This window comes from Schistocerca piceifrons, chromosome 2, assembly GCF_021461385.2.
Source record: "Schistocerca piceifrons isolate TAMUIC-IGC-003096 chromosome 2, iqSchPice1.1, whole genome shotgun sequence".
NCBI lineage: Eukaryota > Metazoa > Arthropoda > Insecta > Orthoptera > Acrididae > Schistocerca > Schistocerca piceifrons.
Genome location: NC_060139.1, coordinates 881339370 through 881363216, shown reverse-complemented (window position 1 = coordinate 881363216; position 23847 = coordinate 881339370). Strand labels below are relative to the sequence as shown.

Sequence of the window (23847 nt, the reverse complement as noted above, 5' to 3'; positions counted from 1 at the left end):
CGCAACAGAAGCAAGTATTCAGAAACTGGAAAGCTAGCATTCGAAATAATTGACACAGTATTAGTAAACGTAGAAAACATTCCAGGGCTTTAGTGAAACAGGTTTTAGAGAACTTGTATATAAGATAAAGTTCTCTGGTTATAGCAAATCGTACAATTTTTCGATACGTAAAGTTGAGAAACTACTTAAAATATATCCTTTCTTTGACAGTGAAAAACGGAAAGGAGAGCTTAAGTTTATTTACAGCAAACGTCTACAGCCTCAGGACCTTCTTAAATCCATTATAAACAATGGATCAAAAAATCATCTCTGAATGTATGAAATTACTGTCGTCGGTACTTGCAGTGTAAGCAACCACGGCGTCTTGCTAAAGAAGTATGAGTAAATTAAAACGGGAGAAAACCTACCTTCGCAACACAATGACAAATGATGGTCCAACTTGGCGATTTGGGCTATGGAGAAGAGAACTGTGAAATCTTCAACCAAACGACAGGTCTTCAATATCTAATGTTATCGTTGTTTACGCCTAGAAAAAGGGCAAGACGATAGAACTAATTTATAAAAATGTGTAGCGGTGAGTTACTTGGTGTTATATTTTTATTAATATGCAACTGTTTAATGTTTTATATTTTTATTTATAACAATTTCTGTAATAGTTTCAGTCCTAGTAAAAATATGGAAGTTCCTTTAGCAGTGTTTCTATTTTACAAGTTTTTGTTTTAAGATTTTTTTCTCTTTTCGAAAGTCATAATTCTCAGCGTACCCTACAAAAAATGCCACGCTTCGCCACTGTCGGGAAGGCCCTATCGTAAAGACGCACTCTACAGTTATAATGGACGCCAGAACGTAAAATATTTGAAAACACAAATACACATACATTACACGTGAGTCTCTTAACACATGTAGTTTTCTTGACATTAACGGGAAAACTGTGAAATCATAACCTAGCCTAGACCGCAGGTTACGCTACTCATCTGTCCGTCACCACAGAAAGATTTTTCCATTGTCGGATTCATTGCTAACTCACAACCAAACTGTCGTATTCCAGCCTAACCTAGACCTCGGGTTACGCTAGAAATCAATGTGTCAACACAGAACCTTTCCCACTGTAAGACTGGTTGGCTTTGCCAACTCACATCCAAATCGTGACGTGACGTTCCATAATAACCTAGACCTCCGGCTAAACCAATCTATTATCGTGACATTAAGCCGTTGTGCTGGCTCACGAGATAACCGCTCTTTAGGAAACCTGGAACTCCAATAATTCCAAGAAGTACATCTCTCTCTTCACACCACCTCCGCCTCCTCGACATGTACTCAATTGCTATCTACAAGTTCGCTAACACCAACTTCAATCAACTGCCAACATCAGCACACAATGCAAGAACAAGTCACTGTTAGACAAAACTTGTACAGAAATGGAAAATTACGGTAATAGGGTACGCACCAGTACTTATCAACAGCAGATCATTATCCCCAATAGGTTAACATCAAGAAATCAAGGCTACCTAGGAAATATTTAAAAAAATCCCAATAGTTCAAAAGCAAACATGAAAAAATTAACGAAGTAAAAGTAATTGTTGTAATTAAAATAAAAACGGAAGATGAACCTCCATTCCAAAATAGAAACGTAACTCTTTCTTTGATACATACACCTTCCAAAAATATATTTTGTGGAACATTCTTCCTCCAGACGTGATCATCTAAATGACTCTGTAGTACTGAAATTTTCTTTTTCTCTCGCTCAATAATACTTTTTATTGTTCCCTAATACCATTGCGTTACTTGTACATGCCCCTACTTTCTTGTCCCTAAATCCGACGGAATGATTCACAGCCACATGCATGCACCGAATTTCATCTAATCACTTATAACTAGCCCACCCATCCGACACTGATTGCCCCAGGTGATTCACCGATCCGTTGTATAACTTTTTACTAACTGAAACATCGTACAAGCTGTGCTATGTTTAATTACCTTAAAATCATATCTGAAGAAGACTGATTCCCTGAATCAACTGCCCATCACACCCATGGTCCAACAACATCATGTCTCACTTTTTAGTTTTTTTATCAAACTACGATTCGTCAATTTCTACAATAACCACCAGCCCACTAGTTTTGCCCCTTCTCATAACAAAATTGGAACAAACTTCCTGGTAAAACGAATACCAGTCTACAACAGTTTTACGGTCTCTCTCTCACATAAACAGCAAGCCAAATAGGAGATCTTAAAAAAAAAGTAACAAAATACTTGTCGTAGGAAGCCTTGATTTCTCAACCCAAGTTCCTCTACGAGTAGACTGCCACACTCGATCTTTCGCACAGTGGCTCATAGACAAATCACTCGTGCGTTTCTTTGAAACCTTGCACAATGTCATCTCGTTGCCACAAACACAACACTTAAAATAGCAAGCAATTAAATTGTACTGTCTGGCAAAACTGATGACATTCATTGATTCCCTCAATTCATGAGAAAATTTCATAATTGTAAAACGAACGTGAGGAATATGTTGTTGCTCGCCATTCCCACTACTTTCCACATCTTCAAAATCAGGAGCAGAACTTGGGCCCGCCCTTCCCTACATATTTCGTGGCGCCAATAATACTTGAAAAGGAACAGGAAGTGTTACAGATGCAACAAAATCTCCACTTTTTATGGAATGACCTTCAACTGTTGCTTTTACGGTAGCTCAAAACATCCACAAATTTAAGGTGAAAACGTGGTTGACTCACACAGTAGATCGAAATATATTATTATTTATCTGCACCTAATACTTACAAAATGGAATTTTCCCTTTCTCGACATTTACAAAGTAAGCAGGTTTACTTGTGAATCTTTGAAGTCAGAAATCAGGCACCGCTATTTTTGTATTTGCAGGGCGCTGTGTAATCTTGTTTTGAATTAATTTCACAATGTTTCCGAACTGATCTTTACCCGTATTTGCAACATCGAATACCCTGATCTTATTTTCGCTTCCATATCACTAGCGTCAAATAAAATTTCATATAAAAAATGAGAGATTGGTACGCACAACGGCAAACAATATTCTAAATCCTCTTCACTTGTTTCCACAGTGTCTGTTAACAGTCTTTGGCACAGCTCCTGAGTCATTATTATGGAGATCATATTGCTAGATCAAATAAACTTTTAAGACAGGGAAAACTTTTGAAAATGTCTTCATGCCAATGTTATTAGCGAAAGATTTGTAATATTTACTATTTAAAACAACTGTTGCGTGCACACTACAAAAATTACAATGACAACCGTAAACAACCTCCACGTAAACAGTTGGTTTGGGACATTTAACATGTCGGCGTTTGCTTCAAAACCATATTCAAAACAACGTATAGCGCAAAGTCTGTAGCGCTGTCTCCCCTGAGTCTTACCTCCAGGCTCATTATACGCAGCTGTAATTATTCAGAGACAATTTCATGGTGCATTTTAACAAAACTGCTTAGCACGTAATCAACATTTACACAGCGATATGACAATGAAAATCTACTAACTAAACACAAATTTGAAATTCTACGTACGCTGTGAAATTCCGTTATAGCTCTACCAATATTTGTGACAGGTGTGTGTAGCGAAGAGCTCCTTCATGTATTTCTAAGGTACTTACTCAAACTTCTATAAGGTATCCTGGAGTATGTAATAGAAACGGAGCAGTCAGAGGACCACAAATGCAGCTTCGTTGATATATTAATCCGACAAAGCAAACATGGTACCGTACCGCCAGTCCTAGGATGTAACCTCTGTCAGGCCGCATTGTATAGCTGCGTTCAAAACAGTGCGTTGATTCAGCACTTAAAGACTTCACAGAAAAAAACCTTGCGGACAGAACAAACGACTTGTTAACATCATGAAGATCATTGAATACTAGGTGAAAGCAACAAAATTCCAAGAAAAAGTGACCGAAACAGTTTTAAAAATGGGATGTTTCATATGACGACTGATAGTCAACGTAGGGAAGGAAGCAGAGTGGGAAAATGAAAGCGGGTGTATGTTCTAGACTCAAGAACAAAGGAAGAAAAGTCTTAATAGTTCTACTGAAAATCTTCGTAGATGTATTATGAGGCAATATTCTCTGTTACTGTGAAGAATGGAACGAAAAATGTCAGTAATCACTTGGTACATTAGCGAGCCTTGAGGGTAGCAAAGAGTATGTCACAGCTTAATTGCTGTGTATTCGTATGATGGCAATGATATCATTACCAGTTTATTTCTGATACAGGGCTCTGAAAGGAAAAAATGTCGGATTAGACTTAGAAATGGAAAACAAACGCTTTAGATAATAGGTGAGGATCAGTTTATCCCAGGATTGCTATATGAAAGCATTTTCGTCGCCTATAAATCGAGCTACAAGAAGGAATTAAAGTTATCTTTTCGTGTATATTACGTGAGCCTTCTTACTAGACCCACATTATACAATTACCAGAAATGGAACTTACAGAAGTTAACGATCAATGCTCTTGCTGTTGTTAAGTTAGATGTGAGGAAACTGGAAGATCATGTTACAAATGTGTAGAATTATTACTCAACAGCGAACGCTTTAATGGACAATGGTATTAAAACTGTCAGACTATGCAGGTACACTCATTACTGTCATTCGCCGCTGTATCGGCGTGAGAGAGATACTGCGATCAAAACGCTCATGTCCTGCTTGCACCCCTGCCGCAAATTAGATGGCGTTTCAAAGCTGGTTATCGAATATAATGCATGACAATGTTTCACTGTAAAACCACAGCGTTTTCTCTCTCTCTCTCTCTCTCTCTCTCTCTCTCTCTCTCTCTCTCTCTCTCTCTCTCCCTCCCTCCCCCCCCCCTCCCCCTCACAATCAAATAATTTGCTATTCTGCTGCATAGTTTTCAAATGCCATTTGATATTCAGATTTTCAGAATAAAATATTCATTTTGCAGCGAAATGTGAGCTGACACGAAACTTCTCGCCAGATTAAAACTGCGTGCCAGACCGGGACTCGAACCCAGTGCTCTACCGACTTATCCTAGAACAAAGGAACCAGGGTACGTGACCCAGTGTGGCACATAGTGTCAACTCGACATAAAAGTTTTGTGAGTATGGTGCCAAGTCGTATTGTATAAAACTACTGCTGGAGAAAACCAACGTTTCGGCCACGCTTGCAGCGGCCTCCTCCTGGGTCTACTGTTGGATTCTAGCTATGCAATGTCCCTGATATTCTGTTATTGCTGTTCACAGCGCATGCCATTACGTCATAATTTTGGAAGACAGCTCATTTCATTGGTCACTTACGGAAGAAGTAGAGGGAACCTTCATTTTAATAAGTTACTGCCGTGGAGGGCGAGCGCAACCTCTGTTGTCCTATTGGCTCTTGTATTGTGTGCCATGATTGGTGGTCACCGGAGAATGAGGAGTTGGCTCCTGTTTACCAAATGCTGGATGTCGGCCGCGCAGTGGCAGTTACTCACCGGTAGTGCTCGCGCCTCGTAGTAGCAGTGCGGTCTGTTGGGCTCTGATTGCTGGCAGGCAAGACGGGGCAAGCCTGATTCCGTCCTCTGTTTACCACAGAGGCCAGCGAAATACTTAAAAACCATAAGAACATGAATAGAGAGAATGGACTCAGGCTTTCCCTGACTTGGCTGCCAGCAATCAGACCCCCAACCGACCGAATTGTCACCTCGAGGCGCGAGCACTACCGGCGAGTAACTGCCGCCGCGCGGCTGACGTCCAGCATTTGGTAAACAGGAGCCAACTTCTCATTTACCGGTGACCACTAATCATGGCACATAATACAAGAGCCAATAGACAAGAGGATACGCTCAGCCTCCACCGCAGTAACCTATTAAAATGAAGGTACTCTCTCCTTCTTCTTCAAGTGACCAAAGTAATGAGCTATCTTTCAAAATCATGACGTAATGGCATGCGCTGTGAACAGTAATAAAATATAAGGGACACTGCATAACAAGAACGCAACAGTAGACGCAGAAGGAAGCCGCTGCAACCGTGGTCGAAACGTTGGTTTTGTCCAGCAGCAGTTTTATACAATATGACGCGGCACCATACCCACAAAACTTTTATGTCGAGCTGACTCTGGCCGCGTAAACCTACGCAATTATAATAGTTCCAATTCTTCCGATATACGTCAATTCAGCTCAGAAGGAGACAAAAACTTGTCGCAAGATGCATGGGAGACATTCACCGCTTCGCACACGGTAAGTCTCACAACAGGGTCCGTCCACGGGACCAAACGAAAGAATAAAGGGCCCACCGCGGACAAGTTTCGTCGTTTCTGGGCAGCCGCTTAGTTGATAGCTCCTCCGGCTCTTCACCATCAACAAGTAAAACCAACAAACAAGAAAACCAGAACGACAGAACTAATATCGATATACCAGGAATTGGATAGCGTTGTGACTTACCGGATGATGGTTTCCCGCATTCACTGGATATGGTAGAAAACTCCGAAATGGTGTCTCTTGTAACAGCAAACACTTCGGCTCCCTTGGTTACGGAAGCACGCAGTATACGAGCATTGACAGTTTGCCCACGTTCGGATTCACGTAGTTCCGACATAACGCACTCACAACTGCGCAGGACACTGTTACGATACTTGCAAGGTAGTGAGAACATGCCACAGGTGCCATTGGTGGTCAACTACAACGGCGCAATCTGCAGGCTTGACTAGAACCTACATTTATGTTCTTGCATACATTTCTCGCAGAGTTTGCATATTTTTGTCGAATCCCTGTTTACGTAATGCCTCAGAAAGCTCGAATGTTATAATGAATTTTTTGACCAGAGGGTGTGTAGACCGAAAATACTAGAGACTTGAATTTTTGGCAGCAGTTAATACGGCTTTCATGAAAGAAGTAATATTTTATTGCATTTTCCAGCCTCGGAATGCACAAATCGTGTCACACCTGGTTTCTACTTCCAGAAACGTCGTCGTTTAGAATTTAGATCTGGTTAAAAATGAAAGGCGGGGATAGCAAAACACTACGCAGCTAAATTACATGTAGGTAGTTTAAGTTTGATTGTAATTTAGTTTCTTAGCATTTTACTACTTCTTACTTTGTTTTTAAACTTCAGTTGATGACTTTCTAAGAAGTTTAAACTGGTTATGTTACAATTTGTGTGGTCCGAGGTTGTAAAAAGATACCATGAAATTATGTTATTTACAGGACATTCACAGACTTACCGATCCCCTTAGGTATTACGCCTAGCCTTTGTAAGCCGTAATCTTCGGAAGTTTCGACAAAGAGTTGCTAGGATGTGCGCGCATAATGTTCCCTTGTTCTATTATTCTTTCCCTCTCGGTACCGTATTTGGACATTCTACGGAGGTTACTGGTCTGCGCTCGTGACCGAACTGTGTATGTACTCCTGGATTGGCTCTACGGACCCCATTTGTTAGTGTGGGATTGTACATGTGTAATGGCGTACTGCCGACGCGATTGGTCCCAGTAGTTGTTTTGCGAATAGGAATCAAAGTTTCGTCGTCAGTGTTTACGTACTACCTGAGTCTCTATCCTTAGCATAGCATTGTTGTTGTTGTTGTTGTGGTCTTCAGTCCTGAGACTGGTTTGATGCAGCTCTCCATGCTACTCTATCCTGTGCAAGCTTCATCATCTCCCAGTACCTACTGCAACCTACATCCTTCTGAATCTGCTTAGTGTATTCATCTCTTGGTCTCCCTCTACGATTTTTACCCTCCACGCAGCCCTCCAATGCTAAATTTGTGATCCCTTGATGCCTCAAAACATGCCCTACCTATGCTATGCATAGCATAGCATTGCTGAAATGTCTTTCTGCGCCCATAAATCTCTTTACCATTCGCATGCAAATCTACGAAGCCGCCGCTTCGCGTGATTTGACTGTACTTTAGATGAGCTGTAGCAATTCCTTCAATAACTATACGAGGTGCGGCTAGAAAAAAACCGGACTGATGCTGGAAAAAACATTTATTTACAATTATTTACAATTTCATGTTATCTCCTTCAATGTACTCTCCTCCTCGGTCTCTACACCGCTCCATACGAATTTTCCACTGTTCATAGCAATGCTGCAGATCATTTTGGGTAAGTCCATACATTACTTCCGTCGCTTTTTCTTTTACTGCTTCAACAGTCTCAAATCTAGTTCCTTTCAAAGCTGACTTGACTTTAGGGAAAAGAAAAAAGTCACAGGGGGCCAAATCAGGTGAGTAGGGTGGATGATCTAAGATGGGAATGTTGTGTTTTGCCCAAAACGTCTTCACTGACAACGCACTGTGAGCTGGGGCATTGTCTTGGTGAAGGATCCATGACTTTTTTCTCCACAAATCGTTCCGTTTTCTCCGTACTCGCTCACGTAGGGTAGCCAGGACACTAATGTAGTAATGCTGATTCACTGTTTGTCCCTCTGGTACCCAATCAATGTGCACAATCCCTTTGATGTCAATAAAAACAATCATCATTGCCTTGAATTTCGATTTTGACATTTGTGCTTTTTTTTGTCGTGGAGAACCAGGAGTTTTCCAATGCATCGATTGGCGTTTAGTTTCGGGATCGTAAGTAAAAAACCACGATTCATCGCAAGTAATAACATTTTGTAAGAAGGTGGGATCACTTTCAATGTTTTCCAGGATGTCAGAACAAATCATTCTTCGGCGTTCCTTCTGTTCAATTGTGACGCACTTCGGAATCATTTTTGAACACACTTTGTTCATGTTGAAACCTTCATGAAGAATCTGCCTAACACTTTCCTTGTCAACTCCTGTTAACTCAGACACTGCTCTGATTGTTAAACGGCGATCTTTTCGAACAAGTTTACCGATTTTTTTCAATGTTTGCATCAGTTTTTGCTGACAATGGTCTGCCAGTGCGAGTGTCATCACTGGTGTCTTCGCGGCCATCTTTAAATCGTTTAAACCACTCAAACACTTGCGTTCGCGATAAACAATCATCGCCGTACACTTGTTGTAACATTACAAACGTTTCACTTGCAGATTTCCCTAGTTTGAAACAAAATTTGATGTTAACACGCTGTTCTTTCTGTACACTCAACATTTTCCGACGCACAGACAAAATGTCAACTACTTAAAACAGACGCCACGGGCAGACTGAGTGCAGGAGGCAGATGAAACTCGAGCAGTAGGCGGAGCGAAAGTCACGTGACAAGCCACGCGACTTTCAGCCTTATTGCATTCGTTTTATTGTTTCACCAGTACTAGTCTGGTTTTTTTCTAGCCACACCTCGTATGCGAAAAAATATGCAGTTTTTTCACTGACGTCAGTAACAGTCATAAATAGATTATTTGTAACGACAAAGGGTCTTCATGTTCTTCCTTCATGCTTTCTACCTCCACGATCTCAAATTTTCCCGCCATCCCGAACTGAGGACTCACGAATAACACCTTCGCAGATGCTTTTAATACATTCTATTTTGTCATATGTAATTGACATACAGCTCACATTTTAAGTGGCAGTGCTTTCAGTTATCTTCAACACTTTCATTTCCCATTGAACTTAATCAGCCTCTGAAAGCGGAACATAACCTAGCATTGTGATAACTTATGGAGGTCGAGCTGACTCCCAACAGCAGCTAACCAAGCAACCATACTCCTTATGCGGCACGACTATCTACTAGTCCCTAGAAAGGCTACATAGCTTGGAACATTAAATGCTCTATACTTTGTGAATCAAGTAGAAACGGCGTCTTTGGCAGGAATATCATTCACAGTTTGTGCTGTGCTGTACTGTGCGTAGCAATAAGCACATTGGACAAAAAAAAAAAAAAAAATAACTCTGTTCCAGGAGATACCACGCTAATATGCTGTGAACACCTTCTGCATCCTTGGTATGAGGGGCATTCAATAAATAACGCAACCCATTTTTTGGCCAATTTCGGTTGGAAAAAATGCTGAATTTGTTGAGGGACATGTGGAATATTCTCGCTTTAGTTCCTATAGTTTCATAAGTTTAGATAGGTGGTGGCACTATACGTAGCCTTCAAAATTCCGTGTGTAACGGGCGAGCGTTCCAAAGAGAGCTGTCATTGAGTCTCTTTTGGCTGAAAACCAGAGCATCGCAGATATTCGTAGGCGTTCGCAGAACCTTTAGGTAGCCCGCGTGCCGGCAGGCCGCGCACAGCCGTGAGTTCTGCATTGTTGGAAGGTTCGGACACACTCATTCGAGGTGATCGACAGATCACAATCAGACACCTCGCTAAAAAAAAAAGACGTCATTTTTTTTTGTAGTGCTGGCACATTCATCCATCCAGTTGGGGTACCCAGATGTGAGTTGAGACATGGGACGCACGCTCAAGAATACTTCAACTCAATAAACACAAGGCAATAATTACCAACTAAACACAAACTCAGGCTTGTAATTTCCAACAGATTTTATTTACCAATACCCCAGAATAATATATATAATTCCTCTAGAATCTGAAACATTACTAAACAGACAAAATGTCTACGAGCGTCAAAACCCACCCCAAGCAACGATGTTAAAAGCCTCTTTACATAAATCTTAAGAACCCTACAAACAATAAATTCTTTACCGAGAGAACTCCCATAGAAGCAGAACACCTTTTGAGACATAACAGCAGAAACAACTCACGATTTCTCTCTCAAAATCAAATATTAAAAGCCCAATACAATGAAAGGCCTCTTTCAGGTATTACAAAATTGCAGTGATAAGTTATCGCACATCAGAGATGCGCGGGAACAACTCGGAGCGTGTCTGAATGAAAGCTGAAAGGGAGTCGCTGAAGAAGGAAAGACGAACGCCTCGACGTCACCAGGAACAAATAATAAAATACTCAAATTCGCCGGAGGACTGGAGTCCACTGGTGATGAATACAGCGACCGCGCTATCGGTTACAATTCAAACTGGCAGCCGCCAAGACGTCGTCCCCCAGTTAAAACGACCAGCTACAACGGTTGACGCGCACCGCTGATTACACCACTGAAACAAAAAAAAAAAACTACAGAGCAACTGTGTAGTATCCAGAGTAATAATCCTTAAAACATTTGAAAAATTTCAAAAACAGGAATACAGACACAAGGGACCCACAAGCTTTCTTATTTTTCTACTTAACCCACACTGAAAGAATATATCAGACGCAAAATATTATCACACAATGAGCCTTTTGAAGGAGTAGACAATCTGTTTCTCACAAACAGCTTATATTAATCCTCAATGGAAAGAACTTCACATGCTCCAAATTTGATGTCGGCGTGGCTTCTTCTTCTTCCGTGTCCGGATGCACCAATTATATCTTCCCTTCCCAGAAATTAGCAACGTAGATTGCTTTGTCATTGACTTTCAAAATATCATCTTTAGTGCATGTCATAGACATATCTGGGCAGATCAGTAGGTGGTCCAAGTCCTGTATTGCTCCGCATTCACACCTGTCGCCATCACTGTAACCCCATTTAAATAGGTTTGATTTGCACCCAGTTACTCCAGTGCGCAGCCGGTTTAATGACCTCCAAGTTGTAAAAGGTAGTTGAAATCCTGCAGATCCCTCCTCAAGTAGATCCATTGTGGAGTGTGGCACCATTTCTTCCCAAAGAGATAGCCGCCTTGCGGCGGGTTTGGTGACGAGCTCTTCAGTAGTTTCAATGAAACTCCTGCGGGATTTCAGCCGGACACGTTGTTTTCGGTGCATATGCAACGGGTGTCGAGGATCATTCTTTTGTTTTGATCTTTCGATCTCGGCGGCTACTTGTCTGCGGATAGTGGGTGGTGCTATGCCTATGATGGGGTAAATGATGTCTGTGGGAGTTGGTTTGAGGCACCCTGTGGCAATACGTACAGTTTCGTTTACGGCGACGTCAACTTGCTTAGTGTGAGCAGAGTTCCTCCAAACTGGCGCCGCATATTCCGCTGCTGAAATACTCAGCACCAGACCCGTGGTGCGCAAAACATGTGGTTGAGCTCCCCACGATGAACCTGTTAGCTTCCGCAGTATGTTGTTCCTGGCACAGACCTTTTTTTTAGTGTTGTGACAGTGCTGCTTAAAAGTAAGTGCTCTGTCCAATGTTACTCCCAGGTATTTTGGGCTGTTTGAATGTTTCAGCTCTTCCCCTTGCCACATGACTCGGAGTTTCCGTTTGGCTTGTTTGTTCCTAAGATGGAAGGCGGATACTTGAGATTTACTAGGGTTTGGTTTGAGATTATTGCCGTCGTAATAGGTAGCAAGTTCTGTTAAGGCTCCTGTGAGATTCTCCTCCACTTGTTCAAAGGTTTTATCCTGTGTGGCCACTGCTGCATCATCAGCATATATGAACATTCGTGTCCGGCGGCTGATGGGAAGATCATTGGTATAGATGTTAAATAATATTGGAGCCAAGACACTACCCTGTGCAAGTCCATTTTTCTGTGTCCTCCAACGGCTGTTTTTAGATTGTAAGGTTACATAGTAGCGTCTGTTTTGTAGCAGACATTGCACGAACATAGAAAGGGTGTAGTCCTTAGTGACATTATACACTTTCTGGGTAAGCAACTTATGGTTAACTGTGTCATATGCAGCACTGAGATCCAGGAATGCGACCCCAGTTACTTCTCCTCTCTGATAGCCGTCTTCGATGTATTGTGTGAGATTAAGAATTTGGCCACAGCATGATTTTCCTGGTCGGAATCCAGCTTGTTCGTTAATGAGGGCTTTGTCCACATAATCAGCTATGCGTTTGAGGACCATTCGCTCCAGCGCTTTAAATAAATGACAAAGCAGTGATACAGGCCGGAAATTTTTAGCTTCAGCTGGGTCTTTCCCTGGTTTTAGTAATGCAATAACCCGAGCTTTCCTCCACAGTTTAGGAATTTGCATTGTTGTAATACAGTTATTCATTAGCTCTAGGATCCATGCTTGTACTCCCGGTCCAAAATGTTTAATTTGCTCAGATCTCAGATCGTCGAGGCCAGCGGCCTTATTGTTTTTCAAATCATTGATGGCATCTTGTAGCTCCTGAATGAAGAACGGGCGAGCTAGGAAGCTAATCTCCTCGTTCAATTTTCTTTTAATTTTGCCATTCCTGATCTTCCTTTTAGTTTTTCCGTTCATGAGTAGTTGGTGAGCTATCTGATCGGGTGTAACTTCACTGTAATTTGGTTGTGGTTCTGTTGGGTCGTTGTTGAGACTTTTGACCAGTTTCCATGCCTTCCTACTGCTGTGCTTCATGTCCGTCTCTTGTAGGAGGTTGCACCACTTTTCCTTTCTCGCTTCGGAGATACCAGACATCAGTGCCTCACCTGCCTGGATCGTTTCCTCTGAGAAGGGGTCCTTATTGTATAGTTCTTCATACTTTTTCAGAGCTTCCTTGCTGCTACCATTTAGTCCAGCGATATACTGGGTGCGGCACCCTCTAGGTATGCGCCGTCGAGAGATTTTCTTGACGAGGTCTATGAAAGTTTCATATGATTGTATCTCTGGTTTAATTTCCAAGATCTGCTTATCAAGGTCCTCTGTAAAAAGTTCCCAATGAGCTTTTTTGAAATTGAAGCGTCTCTTAAAGGGCATTACATCTGATTTGATTACTGCAGTAATGCAGCAAGTTATTGCTCTGTGTTGCGATCTTGGAATTGGGTCCTCGATTTGCTTTACAGTTTGCAGGGATACCTTTTCGGAGACAAAGATGTTATCTGGATTAAATCCTCGTTTCCATCTTCCGCTGTTAAATGATGCAGGCAACTTTGGGTCATGTATCAATTTCAGTTTAGCCTGGTCTGCCCAGGTCTCCAGCATTTCGCCATCGTCATTTGTCTCTTTATAACCCCATGCAAGACCGTGACAGTTAAAATCTCCTAGTACAACTTTAATGTTTTTTGAATGGAAATTTCCAGGCTCCGTAAATTTAAACCTCGCACTGGGTGGTTTGTACACGGATGTTACAGTACATGAATGTAGCTCAATAGTTAAAATTTCTATATTTTTTTCGCAGGTCAGAGCACAGGAGCGTACGTCTAAGTTCGGTTTCAGAAATATAGCACTTCCGTACCTTTCGTGTGGTCTCTCGAGAACTAATTTCATGCCCTGTATTTTTGGTCTATGGCTAGTTGGTGCTCTGTGTGTTTCTTGTAACACTAAAACGTCACAGTTATTTCGTTTGCACATGTCAGATAATAAAATTTCTTTATTTACAGATAAGCCTTCAATATTGCAGGAAGTTGTCACTAGTGATGGTCTTGATAAAGGCCTTTTTTGAGTCTCTTCGGAGAGTTTTGTCATCTTTGGTTTTGGTGCTCCGGTGTTTGCAGGATTGGCCGACTAGGTCGTTTCCAGGGGACGCCCGATTGCTTGTTGTTCGAGTGGTGAACGCAATCTTCGTGGAGGCTCCTGCAGTGTCCCCCAGTCGGCGTGGCACAAGTAGCCAATAGTGATGGGGAGCTCGTGAATGAGTCGTTCAAATGAACGCTTCACTTCCGTGAAGTGTGAACTAACCACTCAATTTCAATTAACTGGTACTTCAAACTCTTCACAGATAGCACACTCCACACTTTTTCTAGTTCACTCACTCTCTTCCCCTCTCCCTCTCCCACTACATCGGCGCTACGTCACTCATCCTCCCTTCAGTCCTCCCTCCGCTGCCTGTCTACGAATCGCGCGGGGTTTGTGGGGAACGATAGGTTTACGAGTGGTTGGTGAGGTGAGGGGCGAGGGGAAGGCAGCGTCAGCTGCTACGTGCAGTGCTGACATTACTTGTGACTATTTGTGCAGTTATACTTCGCATCTACGGGTAGCCTACCGTTGGCAGCGCTTGCAGACAAATGAATATTAAAGATATAAACGAAGGGGCTGGCTGTGTGAGCACGCATAGCCAACATGAAAATAAAAGGTTTGTTAATAACACTGAAGGAGGGATTTTACCTGAAATCGTACCAATGACTACAGGTGACAGTTTACGTTTTGAATCTGGAGGGTTATTATTCTCAACAAAAATAAAATCTACAGGAAAACTTCTGAATAATTACTTAACGTAGGTATATAGACTGTGACAGTGGTAAACATACTCATCCTATTTTGGATTAAATTTTACAAGGAACATAAAATTGGACTGCATTTCGTTGTTAGCCCTATTTTTCAGTTCATGAATACAACAAATAATATTTCATTTGGCAGATAAAGACTTTTTTGGACGCTTCATGAGAAAATGTCGAGCAAGATTAAATGTAATACCTTCTTTATATGTGACAGGCTTCTCTGTTTATCTTTCCTTTGTCCCTCCGACCATGCTCTATTTAAGTTAACTCAGACGCTGTAAGAGCGTAAAACGTTGCGTGCACGTTACTACATAGTTCGGCCATCTGTTGGTAAAATTATGAAGTATTAAGAAGCTTCATTGTACGAGCGAGGCGAAGCGAGCGTAGCAGCGGCTGAGCGGCGAACTGGGCAACTTCGACAGGCTTCCGTACTTCACGAATGAACTACTTCATTTGAACGCTTCACGGCAAAGAGTGAAATGAATGAAGTAGTTCACTGGAATGAACGAGTTCGACCCATCTCTAGTAGCCAACTGCACGCGCGTCTTCGCCCGCTGCCCACGTGACAGAAAGAGGCAGAGCATGCGCAAAAGCGCGACCGCCGACAACCAGCTATCTCCCCACAGCAAAGTGCGCTTAAATAGCCGAAAAGCGACCAAAGAGGAAAACAGCGGCCACGCGATGCAGAGTCGATCGCTGGGATCTTACAATCTTACATCATTACAGAAAAGCGTTTGGCGCCAACGGAGCCCCACGTATCACTATCAGTTTGGCTTTAGGAAAGGTAAAGGTGCGAGAGGCAATTCTGACGTTGCGGTCGATAATGGAGGAAAGACTAAAAAAAAAATAGACACGTTCATAGTATTTGTCCACCTGGAAAAAGCGTTCGACAATGTAAAATGGTGCAAGATGTTCGAAATTTGAGAAAAGTAGGGGTAATCTATAGGGAGAGACGGGTCATATGCAATATGTACAACAGCCAAAAGGGAATAATGAGAGTGGACTCCCAAGAACAAAGTGCTCGGATTAAAAAGGGTGTAAGGCAGGGATGCAGTCTTTCGACCCTACTGTTCAATCTGTACATCGAAGATGCAATAATGGAAGTAAAAGAATGATTCGGGAGTGGAATTAAAATTGAAGGTGAAAGGCTATCAATGACACGATTCGCTGATGCCATTGCTACTCTGAGTGAAAGTGAAGAACAATTACAGATGAACTAAACGGAATGAACCGTCTAATGCCGTGTGGCTAGGGCCTCCCGTCGGGTAGACCGTTCGCCTGGTGCAAGTCTTTCGAGTTGACGCCACTTCGGCGACTTGCGTGTCGATGGGGATGAAATGATGATGATGATGATGATGATGATGATGATAACACGATACCCAGTCCCTGAGCGGAGAAAATCCTCGACCCAGCCGGGAATCGAACCCGGGCCGTTAGGTACGACATTCCGTCGCGCTGACCACTCAGCTACCAGGGGCGGTACAGAATATAGATTGAGAGTAAATCGAAGAAAGACGAAAGTAACAAGAAGTAGCAGAAATGAAAACAGCGAGAAACTTAACATAAGGGTTGATGGTCACGAAGTTAAGGAGCTCTGCTTCCTAGACAGCAAAACAACCAATGACGTACAGAGCAAGGAGGACATGAAAAGCAGACTAGCACTGGCAAAAAGTGCATCTCTGGCCAAGAGAAGTCTACTAGTATCAAAGATAGGCCTTAATTTGAGGAAGGAATGAGGAGGATGTGTGCAGAATCGGAGAGGAAAGGAATATGTGGAAAACTGAGAAGGTGAAGGGATAGGATGATAGGACATCTATTAAGACTTCGGGGAACGATTGCCATTGTACCAGAGGGAGCTGTAGAGGGCAAAAACTACAGAGAAAGACAGATATTGGAATAGATAAAGCAAATAGAGTACGCAGGGTGAAAGTGCTACTCTGAGATGAAGTGACTGGCACAGGAGAGGAATTCGTGGCGGGCCGGATCAAACCCATCAGAAGACTGATTACTCGAAAAAAGGTATATCATGGGACGATAACTCCAGCGTCATTCACAAACAGCGTTAACCATTCGTACATTGCCTGACCAAGTGCGACAGGCACGGAATTCCATCCCCGAAACTGACATCTGGCTCCTATACGACAAAGTGCATGCACGTCTACATGATTGAATTGAATGTTGTGTCGGTTACACTAGTTATTGATGTACCAGCATTTCATATTTGCAGTGGCTTTTCTCGCGCTTTGTGCCCCCCCCCCCCCCCCGCCCCACTGATTCTGCAGATATCAAGTCATTAAGAGTTGTTCCCACGTTCGGCCCAGTATGTCCCTAAGCATTGTTATATCAGCTCGCAGTTCTGGTAACTTTCTTGATAGAAGGGGCGCAAACACTTAATGTTTCACATAACACACGAGAACCTCGCATGGGGTTAGGTCGAGAGAATGAGGAGGCCATGATACGAATTCCTGAAAATTCCCACTAGGACCCATCCAACGGTTTCTCAATTTTCTGTGCAAGAATTCACGATAGATTAAAGCGAGATGGAGCACCATTCTTTTTGTAGATGAAGGCCACACTATAGGTCTCCAGTTGTGGGACGAGCCAGTTTTCTAGCATGTCTAGATAGACGCGGCCTCTGATGGTCTTTTCACAGAAGAAAAACGGACTGTAAACTTTAAACCGTGAGACTGCACGGAATACATTAACTTTCGGCGAATATCGAATGTGCAGAACGATAGCGCAGTGATTATCTGTCCCCAAGATCCACACATTGTGTCTGTTCACTGTGCCAGTCATAAAAAAAAGTTGCTTAAATGTTGAAGATGAGTTTCTCACAAAACCCTTTCTCCTTCATAAGCTGTTGCAACTGTACCGAAAATTCGAAGCTCCTGACTTTTTTCATCGGGAGTCAGGGCTTGTAGCAACTGCAAGCGGTAAGGCTTCAGCATCAGTTGTTTTCTTAAGGTCTTCCAAATGGTTGGTTATAGTATGTCCAGCGCTCTGCTCGCTCTGTGCGTCGATTTCTGCGGGCTACTCCCGAACCGCGCCCGCACGCTGTCTGTGGTTTCTTCACTCACTGCAGGCCGATCTGTTGATTTCCCCTTGCAGAGGCATCCTGAAGCTGTAAAATGTCCGTATCTTGGCTAAATGGAGTTGGTGGATCTCTGCTGAACTGCAGAACGAAATGCCGTTGCCATGTTACGGTAAACTGGTGTGAATGCATTTCACGCACAATATACACTTCCTCGGCGCCTGACGCCATGTGCCAAACTGCTCACCGCTGTGCTCTCGTGGGAGAACTTTGAGTTTTCAATGTGAATGTTGAGTTTTATGACAATATATCAACTAATGTTACTACACCGAATTCATTAAAATCTCATCAGTCATTTATAACAACATTGTATTTGTCTGGTGGTCTTATTTTCTACGTGCACAACTACACATGATTCGGTGTTTGTCTGCAGCGTTCTTTTTCCAGATGCCCATCTTTTACGGTCAGCCTGGTGATCCAGAGAAAGAGAAGAAAATGATGGCAGCTTTCGAGGCGTTCGACAAGCTCCTGGACGGTAAAGAGTGGGCTACGGGCAGCCACGTCACCATTGCTGATTACGCCCTCGCTGTCACCACCAGCAGTGCTGAGGTAATTGTGTGCGTGTTCTCCAGAAAATCAGACTAAGCAGAGCAATTTCCAGATAAAGGAATTTTAAAAACTGCCTTGTTGAATTTTAAAAATTGCCTTGCTAGCCTCTGCGATTAGTGACGAGAATCTGTTTAATCACACTGAATACAGCTTAGGTGTTTGCGGCTTAAAAGACTCCATTCAGAACAAGAAAGTAGCACAAATATACAGACGAGATGGACGAATCTGACGTATTCGTAATGACAGTCATGTAGAAAATACAGTAACGTATTCGTTTCATTTTAATCGTATTACTAACGCATGGATGGGTTCTGGACATTGGAGGACACCTAGCTTTCTCACAAACCTGTACACTGATCAGTCAGTGCAACAGGGAAAATATTTGGTCCACCAGTGTGACTTCATGTACCAAGATGGCAGCATGTTTGTTTCAAAGTTTTGGTCACGCAGTAAGTATGCACTGCGCAGGCTTGAGAGCTTGTCTACAGATTTTCATTTGTTCCTCAACCTGAAATAGTATGCAGGACCTAAGCACTTCAGTGATAATACTGAGCAGGATAAAACTGTCAAAAAATTGTTTACAAAGGAAGTGCAGTTAAATACAATTAAGTTAACAGTTTCGAATTTTTTGTGTAACAGAAAATTTAGTCTCTGGAAGTCATCGTACAAAAGAGAAAGGGTGGACTTTCTAAGCTTCGCCCTATCCTATTGACTTGGCTCATCATTAATGAGTATTAAGTATCTAATTTTCTTTTATCAACAACTGAGGAATCTTTTGTTTTGTAGCGTGTATCAGAATACCTTTCAGAATTGCCTGCATACCGGAATCATCAATAGCTAATTAATCAGTAATAATTTTGTGTTGCAGTGGTCAGGAGTGGATCTCAAGGCGTACAGCAACGTTTGCAGATGGCTAGATCGTGTGAAGAAAGCTATTCCCTGCTTCGACGAGATAAACAATTCATCGTTTGCTGCTTTAAAGGAACTGTTACAGAAGCTGACAGAGAAACTCGCACAGATGTCGGTCAACAAACAATAAATGGATTATATATTAAATATTTAGGTTGCTCTAAGAGCAGTAATTACATCATCAGTAGCTGATAAGAATGCTTCAATAAAAAAAAGATATTTTTGTATGACGAGATCTCGTACAATGTGTACTAGTTACGGATGACAACAAAAAGTAATATTGATCGGGCACTATATCATGGCAGTTTTAGGTGGCGGTGTTTTGATATTTGGTTGCTGAAGTTAACGGTAGGCCTATCCCACAGCTTTTACAACTGTGCCAACCATTATAGAATACCTCGTGTGTTCTCAGATTTGTTTTGCTTTGTGTTGTGCGTAGTTTGTCGCTCGTTTCGTATTGTGAAATGAGTGAAGACACTGCCACAGGTTTATCACGGGGTCCGAGTACGACTCCCGCGACCCCTAAAAGGAAAGGGAGATTCGTAATACGAAGTGGTGCTCGCAAAATGATTCATGATGTACTGGAGTGCTGCGGGATGGAAAAGGAAAGCATAAAGCTGCTACACCGTATCACTCAAGCCTCTAAGAGAGCTGACACTTACCCAAACTGACAAAGGTATACCAAACGTAGATAGGATTAGAAAGTTTGCAAGCTCTCATCCACTCGAATCGCCTGGTACTCCAGAAAAGAAATGGTCAGTTTTAGTCCTAATTTGTACTGCACACGTGTAAAGCTTCCAACTAGGCAGCTGCTAGGTTCAAATTACTTTATTTTTACTTTATTTCACTTAGAAAGAGACCCTGTGAGGTCCAGTCGAAGACTTCAGTAAATTAGTTGTAAGGAATACGAACGCGGAGTTCTATACACAACAGACAGGACTTGCAAGCGTGGCAAAACTACTTCTAGTGCTGCATGAGAAGGTAAAATTGGAGATGGGGCAGCACCTCATTAAAAGCTTTGCTTAAGTCGATGTTATTCGAAACTTCCTGGCAGATTAAAACTGTGTGCCGGACCGAGACTCGAACTCGGTACCTTTGCCTTTCGCGGGCAAGTTCTCTACCATCTGAGCTACACAAGCACGACTCACGCCCCGTCCTCACAGCTTTACTTCAGCTAGTACCTCATCTCCTATGAGCCGTCTTTACTTGAATACAGAGGGTAACGATGCAAAAATTTCCCATTCTTGACTTACAGAAGACATCTTAACGTGCCAGAGGTAGGTATCGGCTGCTAGCCGTGTTCCACTCATTGGTCGATCCGTTCGCGCTGAGGCACAGTGGCGGGTAGGAGACATTTAGTTGAATAACAAAAGTCTGGAGGGAAAGGTAAATAATTTTCTCACTGTCCAAGCAGAGTTGCGGCGGCCTGTTCTTAGATGTGCATGTAGGAAGGTGAATTCGTGACGCTCAGTAATACACTCGGGGCTTGCAGTGGCTTAGCGGGATACTGCCTTCAAAGGAGAAAACCGCATTTGCCAACAAAGCGCGGAGCAGGGGTTTAGCGCAGCCAACCTTCGCAGACTCCAGTGCCCTGGGAAACCATGCACCTTCTTTAAGGCCTCTGTGACTAACCAGTGGTCTCAACACACCGTAGAACAAACAATGGACCCTCTCGTTTATAACGAAATTATTCGAGCCCTCTTCCTAAGATAGCAAGTCTTGTATTCTTCTCTAAAAAGCCAAGAAATGAGCAGAAAAATAATCTAATGTCGCACAGCGATATGTGACTGTCATGTCCGTTATATTAATTTCCAAAATTAAGGAGTATTATTGTAAAATAGACAAATATGGTTGACATTTGGATTTCACATAGGGTCAGGAACAAATTGCTGTGAATTTGATAACTCTCCTTCAAGACGGAAAGATCTCAAAGGGTGGGATTTATTATTAGTATTCGTAACCTACATAAAATTATACACGTGGTATGTGCTCTTTCAGACACGTCGGAAAGAACGGACACCACATATATAATTAAGGCGAGGACAGCTAATGACCACTTCAATGCGGGTGTACACCACGTTCGAACTCATACGGAATCGGCGAATTGCTGTGAGCAATGAGGATCAAGGGCAAGGGACACTACATCAGTAGTTTGTGAATGAGTTGCGAATTTGAGTCTGTTTGGAGACGTGCTATGTTGGTCAGTGCAGTTGAGATGGCCACTGTGCCTAGATGGCGCAGTGGTCAGTGCATCTGCCTAATCAGCAGGAGAGAGAGGTTTGAATCACTGTCTGACACATTTTCAGCTTTCCTTATTGATTTAAATCATTGTCAATTGGCAGCTTATGTCATTCATTCCTTTGTGTCTTGATACCTAAAATAGGCTAGCGATAGTAAGGATGCAATAAGTTGCCGCAGGATCCTAAGTGCCGATCATTAAAAGTTGGTCACAGGGAACGCTTCACGTGAACTATTCTGTTTCAGAGACCTCAAAGTTGTGACGCTGTAATTGCCTGACGAAGTGGTGTTGTTGTTGTCTGTGTGGGTGAATGATAAATTGGGTAACACAGTAGCACTATATTTAAATGCATGATGTAATAGGAGACATGATCACAAATGTTTACTAAACCTTTCAGATGTCGTTTTTTGTATTGCGTTGTGTTACAGCAGCCTTAATTTAATTTCATATTCATTGCTACAAAAATGCACAGGAAAATGATTTTCTTTGTAATGAAAATTCACGAATCCATCTTATTTCCATGTCAAAATTTATACCGTAGGAGCTGATCGCTATGAGGCGTTCACGTCCATGAGTTGACAGTACTGGAAGACAAACAGTAAAACATTCCCTCTCTCACATATGCTCTCACCTCAATGGCTGCACTACTCACACCTCTGCCCCTGAGATACGCGGCCAACTTTACTTACTGAACAGGAAAACTACACTCTTAAGAAACTCTCAATGTAAGTTGACGTTTTTGGATTAGCTTTTTGATTGCAGGTTGCGTATTATTGTGAAATACGGCTGAGAACCGCGAGTCATACGAATACTTGGTTCAGTTCGACGACCACTGCACTAGAGCCATAGAAATAATACCAGATTTTGATATGGTACTGTAGGCTAGCAAATAAGATGTTACGCTGGTACGCTGAATTGTGGGTTGGATTCCTGGTGGCTTCCATCCATTTTTATCTTTATCAAACTAATTAACTAATTAATTAATTAATTAGTTTAAATGTAATTCATTTCTGTCTTTTTACCGCACCACTTTAACAGTTGTATTAACTTTTCTTTTAGTTTTTCATCCTTTTTTAACTATTACATCAGTATTTTTTTAAGATTTAAATATTACGATGGATAAATGAACAATACTTGAAAGTACATGGAGAATGATTCCAAATGGAAAAAAGAAGAAAAAGAAGTAAACAAATAAGAACAAACAAAAAAGTTAATATGGTAAATATAACACTGAGAAAACTTATAAGATATATTGAAGCTAATTAACAACTATTTTTGTGAAGATGAAACCATCATGATTCGAACCTACAACTTTCAGCTTATATACCAGACTAATATCGTATACTCTAGACTGCATTGCTATTTCAACAGCTGATTTTACGTTCTAACTGTAAGAAACAACAACAAAAAAGACGTACCACGAAGGAATTATACGAATGGGACGGAAATCGGTAGATGAGATGTTCATTTACAAACAAGTGATTACAATTTCGGAAAAATTGGATGATCCATTAAAGAGAAAGAGCTTCACAAATTGAACAAGTCATCAGCGCGTTCATACACCTCTGGCCCTTAAGTAAGCAGTTTCCTGCGAGGCATTGATTGATAGAGTTGCGGTATATCACCGGAGGGTATCGTGCCAAATTTGATCCAATTCGTTATATCTTCAAAATCCCGAGCTGGTTAAGAGTTGTTACCCATAATACTCCAAGTTTCGGCGACTGATGGCTAAGATAGTGTTCGGCAAGCACACAGACAGGCAGTAGAAACTCCGGGCATTATTGTAAGCCCAGGATGGGTTGTCATGAAAGGCAGCAAAACGGCCCGTAGAATATCGTCGGCGAAGCGCTGTGCTGTAAGGTAGCGGCAGATGACAACCAAAGGGGTCCTGCTACGAAATGGAATCAGGGCTCAGACTGTCACTGCTGGTTGTCGGGTCATATAGCGGGCAACAAGCAGATTGGTATCCCACTACTGTCTGCAGCGTCTTCACTGGTCATCGGGGCTCATTTCGAAGCCGGACTCGCGACTGAAGACAACTGACTGTCTCCCGCTGTACGGCCCGACAACCCGGAGCGATGGTGTGGGTTGCCATTTCTTTCCACTGCAGGACCTCCT

At 42.3% G+C, this 23847-nt stretch overlaps 1 protein-coding gene across 1 annotated transcript in view; it reads left to right on the top strand.

The window, feature by feature from the left end:
- The window catches only part of LOC124776703 (glutathione S-transferase 1-1-like), a 97971-nt gene extending 78248 nt beyond the window's left edge, over positions 1-19723 (top strand). The window contains exons 5-6 of the mRNA XM_047251813.1: positions 18420-18581; positions 19450-19723. Of these exons, the coding sequence (XP_047107769.1) occupies positions 18420-18581; positions 19450-19620 (333 nt within the window). The 3' untranslated portion in view covers positions 19621-19723. The remainder of the gene's footprint in view (positions 1-18419; positions 18582-19449) is intronic.
- Positions 19724-23847: the final 4124 nt, after the last annotated feature.